At 37.4% G+C, this 16,605-nt stretch overlaps 1 protein-coding gene across 2 annotated transcripts in view; it reads right to left on the reverse strand.

Moving 5' to 3' along the window:
- Positions 1-304: 304 nt before the first annotated feature.
- The window catches only part of LOC5576505 (protein-glucosylgalactosylhydroxylysine glucosidase), a 50,899-nt gene continuing 34,598 nt past the window's right edge, over positions 305-16,605 (reverse strand). Inside the window, exons 6-10 of one of the 2 annotated variants that reach the window (XM_021846229.1) lie at positions 13,565-13,803; positions 13,378-13,465; positions 1,853-2,598; positions 1,691-1,780; positions 305-414 (exon numbers count right to left, since the gene is read on the reverse strand). In XM_021846229.1, the coding sequence (XP_021701921.1) occupies positions 407-414; positions 1,691-1,780; positions 1,853-2,598; positions 13,378-13,465; positions 13,565-13,803 (1,171 nt within the window). In that variant the 3' untranslated portion in view covers positions 305-406. Of the gene's footprint in view, positions 415-1,680; positions 1,781-1,852; positions 2,599-13,377; positions 13,466-13,564; positions 13,804-16,605 lie in introns of both variants that reach the window. The other variant, XM_021846228.1, reaches the window with a different exon arrangement.

The following is a 16,605-nucleotide window of genomic DNA, read 5'->3' on the forward strand; positions in this document are numbered from 1 at the left end:
CAAGACCGTCTAATGGTAAATATATTGCTTGGACTGGTACCGAGCCAAACAAATGTTTTTCATCGCAAAGATTTTGTGAGTGTTAAAATCGATGTTTGTCTGTTGATTTATGTCTAGCCAAGTATTTGCACATTTTGCAAAGCATATACTGATAGCTTAAGAATTTGACAAGTATTCAATAATTCAAAGATCTCAAATTTTGTATACAGAGTTATTTAAAAAAAAAAAAAGTCAACATATCGACAGAAGATGTTTTTTTCCGGTAAATTTCGGTTTTGATAAAGTGGACTTTACAGAACCGTCGTTGAAGTTTACATGAATTTATTTGTTTGTTGTGACAATAATTCTCTCATTTGATAATGCTGGGCATTTGAGGAAACTGTTTTCAAAATTAGATGCCCGACAGCTATGAATAGAGTTTTCAAATTTCCCGGGATTTGATTTCCCGGGAAACGGGAAATAAAATTATTATTTCCCGGGAAATCCCGGGATCCCGGGAATTTAAAAAAAAAACGTGAAAATAAAGCAAATTTGGTGGAATTTTATTTTTCAAATTATTCGTATTTTGTGTAGGGTCTGTGTTCCCTTAGTAGACAGTCCCCTCTTGTCGCACTAGTAGCTTTTTACGGCCGTTTTGCTACAAATCGTTGCAAAATATGTTTAACATGAAGCTCAGGAACCATTTACTTAAGTACCATTGATATACAACTCGATTTTGTTAGAAAAAAAAAATGATCGAAATATAGTTTTGCTTATAATTTAAGCTCCCTTGTATCCATAGGAAATCTATTGTTCATATAGTAGCACTATTAAGAAAAACTATTTTTCATAAAACAAAATAATTAAATAAATAAGAACTTTTTTATATCAATTAAAAGCTTTTGATCCACTTTTTAAAGCAAAAATGTAGGAGTTATGTAAAAACACGGTTTTGATTTGTATTTTGCTTCGTATTATAGGCTATAGTAGCACAAGAGAAAATAAATACAAAAAAAATGTTTCGTATTTTTTGTGTTTCCTTTTCCACAAAACCGTGGTAAAAAGCTTTCAGATGTAGACGTAGACGTTATTTTTCGATTTTATTCGAATATTTGTTCTAAGTCATGCGGCTCCATCGACCGTATATGTATTTTAATCCAGTAAATTTGTTGGTTATTTCTCTTCTTTGTGAGTACTTTATTCATGTTTCTCTAAAGAAATGTTAGCTTCATTTCAAACACTAGGCATCAGAACAATAAAGTTTATAGCATTAAGCAAAAGTCCTCGTGGAGTTTATTCGTGATCCAACTATAGTCTTTATATTAAAAATTGTGACTATTTCATGGATGTGAAATTCAGTAGCCTTATGAATTCATAGAAGAGATCCCTTGAAAATGTCTTTACTTTATATAGCGAAATTCGTCAAAAACTATATCCATTTTTAATGAATAACTTTTTCATTACAAAAACAAAAAATCAGCATTGAAATATAACTAGTGATGTAGTCAGTTCATTTGTAAGAATTAGGTATATTATAAGTAAATGGTGCGATGGTTTTTGTTTGAAAATAGATAGAATTTTTTTTTTCATAAAGCTACTTGGGAAATATGAAAATCCCGGGAAACAGAAAATCATTTCCCGGGAACCGGGAATCCCGGGAAATTTCAATTCCCGGGAATTGTTCCCGGGAATGAAAACTCTAGCTATGAATGAACAGTACTAATAACTTCTTCAGGGATATTGCAGTTTTTGTATATGCTATCTTTGGCTTTGATAATTGCGGTGGCGTCTGAAGTATCATCTGAAAAGATTAATTAGATTAAATATACACGCAAACCCATGAATCCAATAATAAAATTTGCCATGCACTTACACACTTTATTCACTGTTATAGTTTCAAATTCAGAATCACCAATACTTATGATCATATCTCGTGTGACACTCGTGAATTCCAGTGTACTCTCATCGCCGGACACTGTCAAGCTCAGTTTCGCGCCCAGATATCTGACCCCTTTAATTGATAGTCTCCTTGTACTCATTGGTACCTTCGGCCTCTGTATCTCCATACGATCCAAAAACAATCTCACACCTCCAAACCCATTGATCACGGCTTGCAGAAATCCTCCCGCACCAGTAATAAAGTTGGAAGCTCCCCGAATACCCGGCTCCACCTCACTCCACACCAGGAACGGCTCCCGAACGTACTTTTTATAGCTCTGATCGAACAGTTGCGAACCTTTCTCTAGCTCGCCCAGATCCAGATGACTAATAGCATGCATGGCCCAGGTCATTGCTGGTCCAGAGCGTCGGGTGACGGATTCGTAAAATCGCAAATCATTGCTCCTGGTGGAGGCCCCCATGCCAGGGTACTGCAACGGATAGCCTAGCAGCACGGTGTCCGCCTGTTTGATCACGGTTCCCAATCGGTAGCCTTCGAACTGGGGATGATAGTCATTTACGGTGTCATAAAGCAGCTTTAGGCGTTTCGCTAGAGAGCTCCAAATGGAGAATGGTGGCGCCATCAGCAGCTCGGCTTTGTCCAGATCGGTTGAGTGGGTTTTATTACCGCTATCGATACTGTTGTCGTCGTCTTGGTAGCTGCAAAGGCAGTTCGTCAAGCTGTAAAGATGGGATTAGTAAAGGGTCTATCGAAAATCTTAATATGATCACAATATTTAGACGCGGGAACGTGATATCATGGAATGAGCGTTGTGAAGAATGGATGCTGAATGGCGTAGCGAAAAATTCCCACCGCCCTGCCGTTGGTGCACCTGGGTGACATGAGAACGATGTTGGTTGAGATGATGCATAGCATGACGGATAGAGCGTTGCGCAATGATTACAGCGATTGAACTGTGCGCCGACATGTTTTTAATTGGCAGCGGAAACGTCATGCCGCATGGTGGCCTAAAGCAGGCCTAAACTAAAATAAAGTTTAAAGGGGAATACCGTACCCTTGTGCTGTGCATTCACAAATTCTTTATGCTCTCGGAAGTTGTTTAAACTAACAAAAGCAATAAAACAGTACTTTTCAATGCTACTTTTTTTTCTACCAATTGAACCCTTTTCGATCCTGTTTTCATTGGACCCGTTAGCGAAAGCTAGCGGTGGTAATTCTTCTTGGACACCGTCTTGGGAAAAACCTCTTAGAAGGTCTCGTCTTCTTTCGTTTATTCACTAAACATGGTTGCAACTACAAATAAAAGGAAGGGTGAATCTCTGAATTCACAATTTCCTTCCAAAAAAGTGGGACTCAACTTGGCAAGAATGGAAAGGACGTTTCTCCGGAATGCGAACTTTCTTCCAAGGGTGAAATGAATAGAGTAAGGTGGGGCAAAAGTTCGACCTTAGTGGTATAATCAAAGTTTCCAGGAAAACAATAGCAGATGAAACAAAACAAACACCATACAGTGAACCTTCAACATATTGGCTGTAATTTTGCTGAACAAACTTGTGTCAAAACATTTACCCATTTTTAGTTATAACAGTTTCAAAATTGATTGTCTTAAACGAGCTTTTGCCCCACCGGTGGGGCAAAAGTTCGAATCAGGTGTGGGGCAAAAGTTCGCTGGCTAGAACACAAAATATCGATACTTTTGTGACAGGCTTACTTTATACCATCCGTAAACTTATGTTTGCTGAAAAATACACACTAAATTTTTATCAAAAAATTGCCCAAAACAAGGTTAATTGTAATATACCCAAAAATAGCAGTTTTTCGCAAAACTAAGTGAAAATGTAAAAGTTTGGTAACATTTTTCTCACGAGCAGGCAAATTTAGCTAAATCTGAAGATAATATGTGGATTTCAGGCAATTTGCAAATTTTTCCGTGAGTTTATACAAGGGTCGAACTTTTGCCCCACTATGGGCCAAAAATCGTCTCCAAGCATTTATGCAAAAACTAATGCACCTCAAAGCATCCTTATAATTAGCCTAGAAACGCCGTTACAAAGAATATTGAAAAATATTTTATCTTCATTTGATTCCATGCATCGAAAGTTTGGCCAAAAATTACAATATTCACGTCAAAAAACAACAAATAGCCATAACTTTTCCAAATCTCAATCAATTTTTATGATATTTGGAGTGAAAGTCTCTTACTTGAATAGCATTCGAACCACCATAACATTTATAAATTTTATTTTGAATTGAGCTAGAAATCTTCAAAAGAAACTCTTACCCCACTCGAACTTTTACCCCACTTTACTCTAATGTTGATAATTGTATCGAAATGAGCAATCAGTTCGATGCTTTAGACAAATTTTCCGAACACCAAATCGAAGCAGTCTCTAGCCCAGGCTCTTTGATTCAAGTGAGGAAGCAAAGAGTGTCGCCTATCGTGTTCAGTTGTTCCGAATTTGGGGGATTTAGGCAGGAGATCTTGAACTCCAATAGGGGAATCAAGGTTTCCTTCCAAATCGCAAAGAAAGGAGACGTTTTGTTGGAAACTCTTAAAGATCGCGAACTTCTTCTGAAACATCTTGAAGAGAAGGAGCACATTTTTTTACTTGTGACGACAAAACTGAACGTTTGTTCAAAGTCGTCTTGAAAGGTCTCTCAAGTGACTACAAGTCACCTGAAGGGATCAAAAATTGAATAAATTATTTACTTGGTTTTTCCCCAGTCCAAGTAATCATTATGAAAAAGAGAACCCAATCTGGCATTGTTCGGAAAGGGCTTCCTCAAGAATATTCCATTGTTGAAGCCAGGAGCATTGCAATTTCAAAATGTGAAGTAAAATTTGAATCCGTGATTATAGACGATGATCCTTAACTCTTGATACGTCTTAAAAACGTAAGATGAAGGTAATTTCAACGCACTCGCGATCCTGCTATGAAAATTATATGGCAGGATTTGCAAAAGGAAATCAAGAAACGTTTTGCACAATTAAGAAACAAAAAATTTGAAAATAAAATTTCTCGATTGGACCCTGGCTTTAAGCCCTTTTGAACATTATCTAGAATTTTGAAAAAACCTCAGAAGCCAACACCAGCATTGAAAGAGGAAAACAAACTATTAGTAATCAATTGCGAAAAAGCTCAAAAACTTGCTATGCAGTTTGAAAGCGCGCATAATTTTAATTTAGGGCTTACTAGTCCAATTGAAAATCAAGTTACTCAGGACTTCGAAAATATTCTCAATCAAGAGAACATTTTCGAAAATTCCTGGTAGACTGATTTCGAAGAAGTGAGAACTAATATTAAAAAATTAAAAAATATGAAAGCTCCTGGCGATGATGGAATTTTCTACATCCTCATCAAGAAACTTCCAGAAAGTAGCTTATCATTCTAAGTTGATATATTTAACAAATGTTTTCAATTAGCATATTTTCCTGACAAATGGTAAAATGCTAAGGTTGTTCCAATCTTAAAATCAGCTATCGTCCAATCAGTTTGCTTTCCTCCATCGGTAAACTTTTTGAAAAGGTCATTTTGAACAGAATGATGGTCCACATCAACGAAAATTCAATTTTTGCCAATGATCAGTTCGGATTCCGCCATGGACATTCGACGACTCATCAACTCTTACGTGTAACAAATTTGTTCCGTTCCAACAAATCTGAAGGCTATTCTACTGGTCTTGCTCTTCTAGACATAGAAGAAGCATTCGACAGTGTTTGGCATTGTAAAATTAAAAAAAAACTTTAATTTTCCAACATACATTGTTAGAATAATTCAATGTTATCTGTCAAATCGTACACTTCAGGTTAATTATCAGAACTCCAGATCTGAAAGACTTTCTGTAAGAGTTGATGTTCCCCAAGGCAGTATTTTGGGACCAATATTATACAATATTTTCACATCTGACTTACCTGAGTTACCTCAGGGATGTCAAAAATCTTTGTATGCGGATGACACAGGGCTTTCCGCCAAAGGACGAAGCCTGTGTGTCATCTGTAGTCGATTGCAAAAAAGTTTGGATATTTTTTCTTTATACTTGCAAAAATGGAAGATTTCTCATAATGCTTCCAAAACTCAACTAATAATATTCCCACATAAACCAAAAGCTCTTTATTTGAAAGTGTCAACTATAAATGTTGTCACGATGAGAGGGGTTCATATAAAATATACAGGTGAAGCGAAGTATTCAGGACCCATGGTATATACAAAAATAAACTTTTAAATGTTACATTGTAAATAATATTAAACAGAAATCAAAACTTTTCATGGAGAAAATAATTTTTGATCTTAAAACAAATTTTCAGGACAGCCATATTGTACTTATGCTGTACCAATATGGAATAGCTGTTATAATATCAACTGGAACAGGCTCTTGAGAGGATTCCAAATAAATGGTATGATTCTGAAGCTGCCGCGTGATAGAGTTTTTGATTCTGGATAGAAGATCCTCGCCAGGAATAGGGATACCGATGATTACTAAAGAATGATACAATAGTTAATTGCGTATTCCCAATTTACTACTCCATTAGTATTACAATGTCTTTTAGTGGTTATCATTCAGCTGAAACCAGATCAATCCCATTCTCCACTGAATCTCTCCCTCCCCCTTTCCCGTAGAACAAACAACAATAATGACATAATAAAAACGATCTCAAAACGATTCGTTCACGACAGCCGGCCAGTCGATAGTGAAGACGATGAGAGAAATCTGTCTTCCATATCTGACGTCTTGTCTGCGGTGGGTTGGGAAAATTATTTTCCCATGTAGAATCAATCACCATCGGAGCGGGCCGGACCCAATGAACATTGAAATGCAGGCCGGAGTGATGTTGGCTGGAGGAGACACGATCGGCCCCAGCCCACGAAGAGGAGACGATCAAAATGAGATCGGGAATTATAGGCCTCTAAAGCCATAGGTTCTCAAAGTGTGGGTAGCGACCCCGTGTTCGGACATCAGACCAAGACAATTAATTATATTGCGCGCAAAATTCATTAAGTCTAAAGAAGGGAAGCAAAACAAAAAATAAAATCCTCCATAAACAAATGTTGTTTGGAGTTTTAAATGAATATATATATTATAAAGTTCTGTATCATATGAATATATATTACAAAACTTTTGAAAACTTGAAAACCGTAGGTGCCCCGATAGCCGTAGCGGTAAACGTGTAGCTATTCAGCAAGACCAAGCTGAGGGTTGTTAGTTTGAATCCCGCCGGTTGTAGATATTTTGTAAAGGAAATTTTCTCGGTGGCCCACGGCAAAGAGTATCTTCGTACCTGCCATACGATATAAACATGCTACAATGGTCAATTGTCAAAGAAAGCTCTCAGTGAATAACTGTGTAAGTGAACTTGACGACTAGGTGGGCCGTGCATCCGGAAAGCTTGGGAGTCTATGCTCTAAGCTGTGTGTGTGTTTCTCTTCCGAGGATTGATCCGCGGACAGAGTCAATCACCAGCTACGATGATAATTGTACTGTGCAGCACGCGGTCTCGAAGAATGGATTAAGGAGATGGGACGTTTTATGATTTATTTGCTTTGTGTTCCTGAGAACTTGGTCGCATGCCGGGTGAAGATTCTTCCGTCTTTTGTTCGAAGTGGACGATTGACGGCTGCTGACGAGATCAGGTTGGCTCGTAATCGGATTGGTAACGGTTTCGGAAATGTTGTCTAATGAAAGGGTCTGTCCGCGACAGGTTCGACTCGGTGGGATGTTGATTTTGCGTTCCAGTTTAAGATTGTTGCATCCTGTGGGAACTATTCCTCGATCGGATATGGATGTTATACACTCTTCCGTTACGTTCCAGCTAGGCCAGACCATTTTTAAATCCAAGTCCAAGTCCAAGTCCAAGTCCAAGTCCAAGTCCAAGTCCAAGTCCAAGTCCAAGTCCAAGTCCAAGTCCAAGTCCAAGTCCAAGTCCAAGTCCAAGTCCAAGTCCAAGTCCAAGTCCAAGTCCAAGTCCAAGTCCAAGTCCAAGTCCAAGTCCAAGTCCAAGTCCAAGTCCAGTCCAAGTCCAAGTCCAAGTCCAAGTCCAAGTCCAAGTCCAAGTCCAAGTCCAAGTCCAAGTCCAAGTCCAAGTCCAAGTCCAAGTCCAAGTCCAAGTCCAAGTCCAAGTCCAAGTCCAAGTCCAAGTCCAAGTCCAAGTCCAAGTCCAAGTCCAAGTCCAAGTCCAAGTCCAAGTCCAAGTCCAAGTCCAAGTCCAAGTCCAAGTCCAAGTCCAAGTCCAAGTCCAAGTCCAAGTCCAAGTCCAAGTCCAAGTCCAAGTCCAAGTCCAAGTCCAAGTCCAAGTCCAAGTCCAAGTCCAAGTCCAAGTCCAAGTCCAAGTCCAAGTCCAAGTCCAAGTCCAAGTCCAAGTCCAAGTCCAAGTCCAAGTCCAAGTCCAAGTCCAAGTCCAAGTCCAAGTCCAAGTCCAAGTCCAAGTCCAAGTCCAAGTCCAAGTCCAAGTCCAAGTCCAAGTCCAAGTCCAAGTCCAAGTCCAAGTCCAAGTCCAAGTCCAAGTCCAAGTCCAAGTCCAAGTCCAAGTCCAAGTCCAAGTCCAAGTCCAAGTCCAAGTCCAAGTCCAAGTCCAAGTCCAAGTCCAAGTCCAAGTCCAAGTCCAAGTCCAAGTCCAAGTCCAAGTCCAAGTCCAAGTCAAGTCCAAGTCCAAGTCCAAGTCCAAGTCCAAGTCCAAGTCCAAGTCCAAGTCCAAGTCCAAGTCCAAGTCCAAGTCCAAGTCCAAGTCCAATCCGAATCCATTTCAAATTAATTACAAATCCCTTTGAAATGAATCTAAAATTCAATCGGCATTCAATTGAAATCCAACCGAAATAAACCTAACGAAAATGCCATCGAATTCGAAAGCGATTGAATTTAAATCGACATTGAAACTAGAAACAATTGCAATCGGTCTCAAATCCAAATATATTTCCTTTAAAATATAATTCAACGTCATTCAAAAATCAATCGAAATTCTTTCAAAACCCAATAGAAGTTCTGAATCAATTGATATCCAGTTTAAATTCAAATGAATTTTAAAAGAATACTTATATCACAATCAAATTTATTAGTAACTAGTGGTCCCGGCAAACTTCGTCTTGCCATCAAGTAGGCTGTTGAAAAATGCCATGGAACGCCCCGTGCAAAATGGAAGTTCCGTTCACTCCTGTTTTTTTTCAACTTTCCCGTTAAATATCCTTTGCTTTTTGTATACACAAACACGTCGGAACACTGCAGAGGGATTCCACGGAGGCATGCAAGTCGATTCTGATCGACCATTTCAAAAATATCTGAAACTTTGCACAGTTTTTCAGTTCCATCTAAATCGTCATTTTCCGATATCAAATCTTCAAGTTGAGTCACGACTAACTTTTCAAAAGGGTGTATGTGAAAATGGTTCAAAAATATTCAAAAAGCTGCACAGCAAAAACGGTTCGTTCGATTGTTAGACAACTAAAGAAACAAAGTTAGACAGCTAAATAAAGATTCCAAAAAAAATACACACAGTAAAAAAAAATTTTTTTGCATTAAAAAACATCATTTTTGTCACAAAAACTCAAATATCTCAAAACCCTATCGGAATACCATTTTTTTAGGGAAAACGGTCCATTATATTAGCTATCTACCATAAAAATTTGGTGATGGTAAGCCAATAAACAAAAAAGTTATGACATTTCAAATATTTCACAAATTTGACACTTTGTGAATTTTTTTTTTCATTGTTAATTTTTTTTAGGACCGCAGTTTGTTGCTGAATTTTTTGTTAAGGGTACCACATGAAGTTAACAAGTTGTTTTCATGATATTTTATTTAATTATTCATAACTATTATAGCATCTATTAGAAAGTTAGACGCGATCCAGTGTTGTGATCTAAAGTCTTGATAGTGTCATATTTTTTATTGCACGTAACTGAAGAAAAATTCTCTCAATAGTGTTGAAACCTTTTGATAAAAGAAACCTATAAGAAATCTAATATTGAAGACAAAAGCTACAAAAAAAAGTTTTCTATACAGGTATACGACTAGTTTACCTGCAAAAAGTCGAGTACTTCATTAACAGATGAGACAAAAGAAAAAATAATTCAATATTTTGAAGACGATGAAGTAGGTAGAGCTATGCCTGGCCAAAAAGATTATGTATCTGTAAAAAAAGATGGAAAGCGTCCAGCAATCCAAAAACGATTAATGATGACTACTTTGAAAGAAGCGTATACACGCTTCAAGGAAATTAACGAAAATATTAAGGTAGGTTTTTCCTCATTTGGAAGCCTTCGTCCAAGGCAATGCAAGCTTCTATCCAATTCAGGAACACGTAATGTTTGTGTGTGCACAACACACGAAAATATTAACCTAATCTTACATAGTTTGAAAAGAATCAATTTATCAAAGGATATTAAAATGTTAACTGGTAGTCTTTTGTGTGAAAATACAACATCAAATTGCTATCTACGATCTTGTTCGGATTGTCCAGATTCTTCATCATTGGAAAATACTTTATTCGTTGAGTTTGAAGAAAATTATATTGATCAGTTATCATTTGAGCAATGGGTGACCACGGATAGGTGTGACCTAGAAACTATTGTAAAACCTGTAGATGAGTTTGTGTCATTTTTTTGCTTGAAATTAGAAAGTTTAATTCCTCACGACTTTATTAAAACAGAGCAATCCCGCTTTTTAAAAAATACGAAAAATACATTACAAGATGGTGAATTTTTAGTCATTTGTGATTTTTCTGAAAACTATAGCTTTGTATTGCAAGATGAAGTGCAGTCCCATCACTGGAACGTACAACAAGCTACAATTCATCCATTCGTTATTTATTTCAATGAAAGTACGCAAATTGAACATTTTAGTTTTATTGTAATTTCCGAAGATTTAAGACACGACTTAGTATCTGTAAATTTGTTCATTGCCAAAATGATTAACTTTTTACGCGTTGATAAGGATAAAGAAATCAGAATAGTTATTTATGCAACAAGTTGCAAAATGATGATTTTTTCAGCACGAGTTGTACATTTATCCAACGCGGCTCGCCGAGTTGGATAAATACAACGAGTGCTGAAAAAATCGAGTTGCATACAACATTTTTTGCTATTATGAAAAACTCCGTTTAAGTTGGATCATTTCCAAAAGCACAAACAAACATTTCAACAGAAACCACGTGAGCATACATCCACGCGTAGTATCATTTCAGTATTTTTCAATCGCGTAGGCTGCGACTTAGTAGTATCTACGAATGTCACAAAGTTTGTTGTCCACAGACCTACATTCCCTATTGGAGGACAGAACAGGTAAGACAACGCGTATAGTAGTGGATTCTGCTGCAACCTCTACGAATTCTGATCGATCCGTTCTCAGTTCCGCAGTTCGCTGGTATCGGATTTTTCTCGGTATCCTTGCAAGATACCCTGCATCGAAAGTAGGGTGCATTAGTGCATGTCCGGATGCGAATTGAATGCACCACTGCCGAAGTTAGGTATCTCGCATAGATTTTGAGAAAATCCAACTTCGGCAAGAAAGCGATTCAAAGTTTTTATCGCGCCGACAATATCACCAGTTTTGCATCTGTATCGCACATCAGCTATAGAATCAGATGCTATAGCAGAATAGACTGGGATATTTTGCTGACGCCTTCCAAACAGAACTGAAAAGTGCTACTTTTCAGCACCGAAAACAGTGCTGAAAAGTAGCACTTTTCAGCATTGTTTTTTTGGTAGGAAAAGTAGGCCATTATGTAGTGCAAATTATCATTGAAAAGTTGATTAGTTTGCAACCGAATCGCAAAAAGATATATTTCATGTCTGATAGAGCAGCATCGCAGTACAAAAACCGTAAGAATTTTTCGAGCCTATGTCAATTTAAATCAAAGTACGGAATTGATGCAGAATATCATTTCTTTGCTACGTCACATGGCAAAGGTCCTTGTGATGCTATTGGAGGAACCATAAAGCGCATGGCCACAAGAGCAAGTTTAGCCAAAGAACGTGAGCATCCAATTAAAACTGCAAAAGAATTATTTGATTGGGCGAATCGCAGAAAAGAAGAAGATTTAACAAAATTATCATTTTGTTTTACTACTACTGAAGAGTACGAATTAACGGCATCAGAGCTCAGCGAGCAATATAATAACGCGAAAACGATCCAAGGAACCCATAATTTCACTGTTTCATTCCATTGTCAGAAAATAATATTAAAGCAAAACTATACTCCAACTGTACTGATAATGATGCAAAAGTGTTCGATATTGTAAAAAAATTGAATAACAATAAATAAATAAATAAGTATTAATAAAATGTTTTCATGATCTCATAACGCATACCCAAATCCAAAACTTTTAAAGTTTATATATAACATTTAGAAACTCATCGATCATACTCAAAAAAAATATCCTGGTAAAAAAAAAATTATTTTCGTGTAATCTGTTAATTCATTTTAATTTATACATATATACATATAATATTTATACATATACATAATATTTATACATATAATATACATAATACTAATGAATACATGAAAACGACTTGTTTAATTCACGCAAGGCCCTTAACAATAAAATCAGCAACAAACTGCGGTTCCCGTAATAATTTACACCGAAAAAAAAAAATTTTTTTTCTACTAAATGTGAAAATTGTGACATGTTTGAAATGTCATAACTTTTTTGTTTATTAGTTTACCATCACCAAATTTTTATGGTAGATAGCTAATATAATGGACCGTTTTCCCTCAAAAAATTACGTTGGTATTCCGATAGGGTTTTGAGATATTTGAGTTTTTGTGTCAAAAATTATGTTTTTTATTGCAAAAAAAAAATTTTTTTTTACTGTGTGTATTTTTTTTGGAATCTTTATTTAGTTGTCTAACTTTGTTTCTTTAGTTGTCTAACAATCGAACGAACCGTTTTTGCTGTGCAGCTTTTTGAATATTTTTGAACCATTTTCACATACACCCTTTTGAAAAGTTAGTCGTGACTCAACTTGAAGATTTGATATCGGAAAATGACGATTTAGATGGAACTGAAAAACTGTGCAAAGTTTCAGCTCAATAGAAAAAAATGAATTAAAAAATTTACCAAATTTTGGTGCTGTTGCTTGGAATCACTCTGCAGGAACATAACTATTGAAGAATTTTCAAAATCCGTTAGCCCTTTCTCAAGCCATTTCGTGACATACAAACAGCACTCCATTTTTATTTATATAGATAGATTCAATTAATACCCAATCGAAATGTATCCAAAATCTTATATGAATTGAAATCCAAATTGAAATTCAAATCAAAATCCAAACCAATAATTGGAACTGTTCATGTAACAGACACTGTTAAGAATAATCTTTTTCGGGGACATTGATATTGTTTTCGCAAAAGATCTTGGATTCCCACCATGAACAACTTACGTTGCTTATGTTAGGACTGTAAATCTTGTGAAGATCCCATCCTCATGTAGGTCGCTTCTAAAAAAGGAATGTCGGAACTTAATGAGCCGCCGAAAGGGCTCACCGATCGGACGTAAAACCACTTACTCTCCAAAGAACAGCGCATAGGCCGCGACCACGTTGGTGTACGCATTGTTGGTAACATTTTCATGATCTTCATCCGGTCCCATCACCTCTGTGCGGAAGAAAACAAATCAAAAAAGAGTCAAGTCAGAGGCGAGTGGTGGTCGATTAACTGTTTGCGTTTCAACGTAAATCGGAGGTAGGTACTGACCCTTGATGTCGAACAGCCCTGTAACGGGATCTGGTGAGATTCGGCTGGCCCAAAACTCGGCAATTGCCTGAGCCAAAGGGCATCCTTGGTTGCGCAGCCAGACGAGGTCTTGCGTGGCGGCAAAGTACTGCCTTAGAGCGAAGCTTATGTCTGCGGTAATGTGGTGTTGAAATTGCGCCACTTCCGGACAGCAAGGTTGGGTCACTTCGATACCGGACCAAGCGCTTTCCCAGGGGTATCTGGAATGGGAAAACATTAACTTGAGCATGTTTGAGGCTTTCCTTATGGTGCTTCATGCAGCTTTATAGCATACGTAAAAAAATAGGCATCAAAACTTTCTGATTGTTTTCGATGACATATGATACCGTAAGGATGCCATTCACCACTTATTCACCGCTAATTGAATTATTTTGAGAAAACTGATTGAATTTCCACAATAAAAGTTATCAACATGTGTTGGCATATCAGAATGAAATGTATTTGAGTGAAATTCACATGATTAGGGTGGTTGTAATGTACCAGTAGATTGGACTATGGAATACAAGTTACATTTTTCGATAAAAACGGCATGCGCTAGTTTAGTTTAGTCGATTTGCCAAATTTCAGCTATTTATGTTATCAAAAAGTCATATAAATATTTGAATGTACGCAAAAAATTTGCTCCCTTGCACCAGTAGTTGCCGTCGTGTTCCAGTAGTGGATCAACGGATTAAGGTGATAAACATAAGTTTACCAATGATTTTATTATAAAAGATCAAAAACTTTTATATCAAATTTATATCAAACTAGCTGCTACGCTTCAATGTGCTGTCGTATTATCCAAAGATTAACAAGATATGAATTGAGCCATCTGAAAAATCTGAAATCTGAATTATGTTCTGAAAAGTAGTTTATTTTTTGTTAAATTTATAACTACACTGAGACAAACAAAATTTAATGTGAGATACTAGATACAACAACTTACTAAATCGATTTTCTCAAACCATTATTTTCTTTTTGTTTCTAATTTTAGAAAACAAAAGACTTTCCCTTTTTTGTATTACAGCCAATAATGATAAAAACAGCGAACCTATGCAAGGTTCACGTCTCCTGACATGTGAAACGTGCATCACCCGCTTCTAGGATTCTACTGGACTCCCTCTGGGATTCTTCCGGATTCGCTCTGAAATTCTTCCGAACACCATCAAGGATGATTCGGACTTCACCTGGGACCATATAGGATTCTTCCAGACTCCACCTACGACTCTGTTCGACTCCCTCTGGGATTCATTTGGACTTTATCTTCCGGACTCCATCTGGACTCCCTTTGGAGTTTTCTCGGACTTCTTTTGGGATTATTTTGGACTACTTCAGAAATTCTTTCAGTTTTTCTAAAATTCTTTTGGGTTCCATGTGGAGTTATTCCGGACTGCCTGTGGGGTTATTCTGGACTTCATCTGTAATTCTTCCAGACACCTTCTGGTAATCTATCCAACTCCCCCTGGAATTCTACTGGGATTCTTCATGACTCCATCTGAATTTCTCACAGACTCCTTCTGGTCTTGAAAGACTTCTGTAGGATTCTTCTAAACTTTTACAGAATGCTTCCTGAATCTCCTGATTCCACGATGCGTTCGGGGTTCTTCTGAAAATCTTCCAGGATCTTTCAGTAATGCTTCCAGAATCATTTCAGGAAGCTTCTGTAATTCTTACATTTTTTTCAGGATGCTTCCAGAATCCTTTCAGAAGCTTCCATAACCTCTTGAGGATGCTTACAAAACCTTTTAAGATGCTTGCCGGAACTTTTCAGAATGCTTGTCGAGTTCTTTCATGATACTTGACGAATGCATTCAGGATGCTTGCCGAATCCTTTCAGGATACTTGCCAAGTCCTTTCTGGATGTTGGCACAAGCTTTTAAGGATACTTGCCGAATTCTCACAGGATACTAGCGAATCCTTTCAGGATGCTTGCGGAATCCATTATGGATGCTTGCCGATTTTTGCAGAATACTTGCCGAATCCTCTCAGGAAAAAAAATAACTTGCCAAATCCTTTCAGGATGCTTGTGGATTCCTTCTCAGAATACTTGCCCAAACCTTTCTGGATGCTTTCCGAATCCTTTCTGAATGCTTGCGGAATCTTTTCAGGATACTTGCCGAATTCTCACAGAATGCTTGAGAATACTTTCAGGATGCTGATTAAGTTCTTTCAGGATACTTGCGCAATGCTTTCAGGATGCTTGCCGAATCCATTCAGAACTATTGCCAAGGCCTTTCTGGATGTTGACAGAATCTTTTCAGGATACTTGCCGAATTCTCACAGTATGCTTGCGATTCCGTCAGAATGCTTGCGGAATCCATTCTGGATGCTTGTTAATTTTTTCAGGATGCTTTCCGAAACCTCTCAAGAAAAAATAAAACTTATCAAATCCTTTCACGATGCTTGTTGAATCCAATCAAGATGCTTGTAGAGTTCTTTCAGGATACTTCCCAAAACCTTTCTGGATGCTTGCAGAACCTTTTCAGGATGCTTGTGGAATTCCTCCTGGATTTTTCCAGCATCCTTCTGGGATTCCCAGAAAATCCTTTTGGGACTCTTCCATAATCCTTATGGAATTCTTTCAGTATCTTTCTGGAATTCTTCCAGACTCCTTCTGGAAATCTTCCATAATCTCTCTGGAATTCTTCCATTATCCTTCTGGAATTCTTCCAAAATGCTTCAGAGATTTCTGCAGAACCCTTCTGGTAATCTTCCATAATCCTTCTGGTAAACTTCTAGATTTCTTCTAGGATTCTTCCAGAATCCTTCTAGGATTCTTCCAAAACCCTTCTAGGATTTTTTTTGAATCCTTCTAGGATTTTTCCAGAATCCTTCTAAGATTTTCCAGAATCCTTTTAGGATTCTATCCGAATCCTTTATGGAATCTTTCCGACTCCTTCTAAGATTCTTTTAGAATCCTTCGAGATTTCTTCCAGAATCCCGAGATTCTTCTCGAATTCTTCTGGGATTCTTTCCATAATCCTTTCAGCCTGGGATTCTTCCAGAATGTTTCTGGATTTTTT

This window comes from Aedes aegypti, chromosome 2 (assembly GCF_002204515.2).
Source record: "Aedes aegypti strain LVP_AGWG chromosome 2, AaegL5.0 Primary Assembly, whole genome shotgun sequence".
Taxonomy (NCBI): Eukaryota; Metazoa; Arthropoda; class Insecta; order Diptera; family Culicidae; genus Aedes; species Aedes aegypti.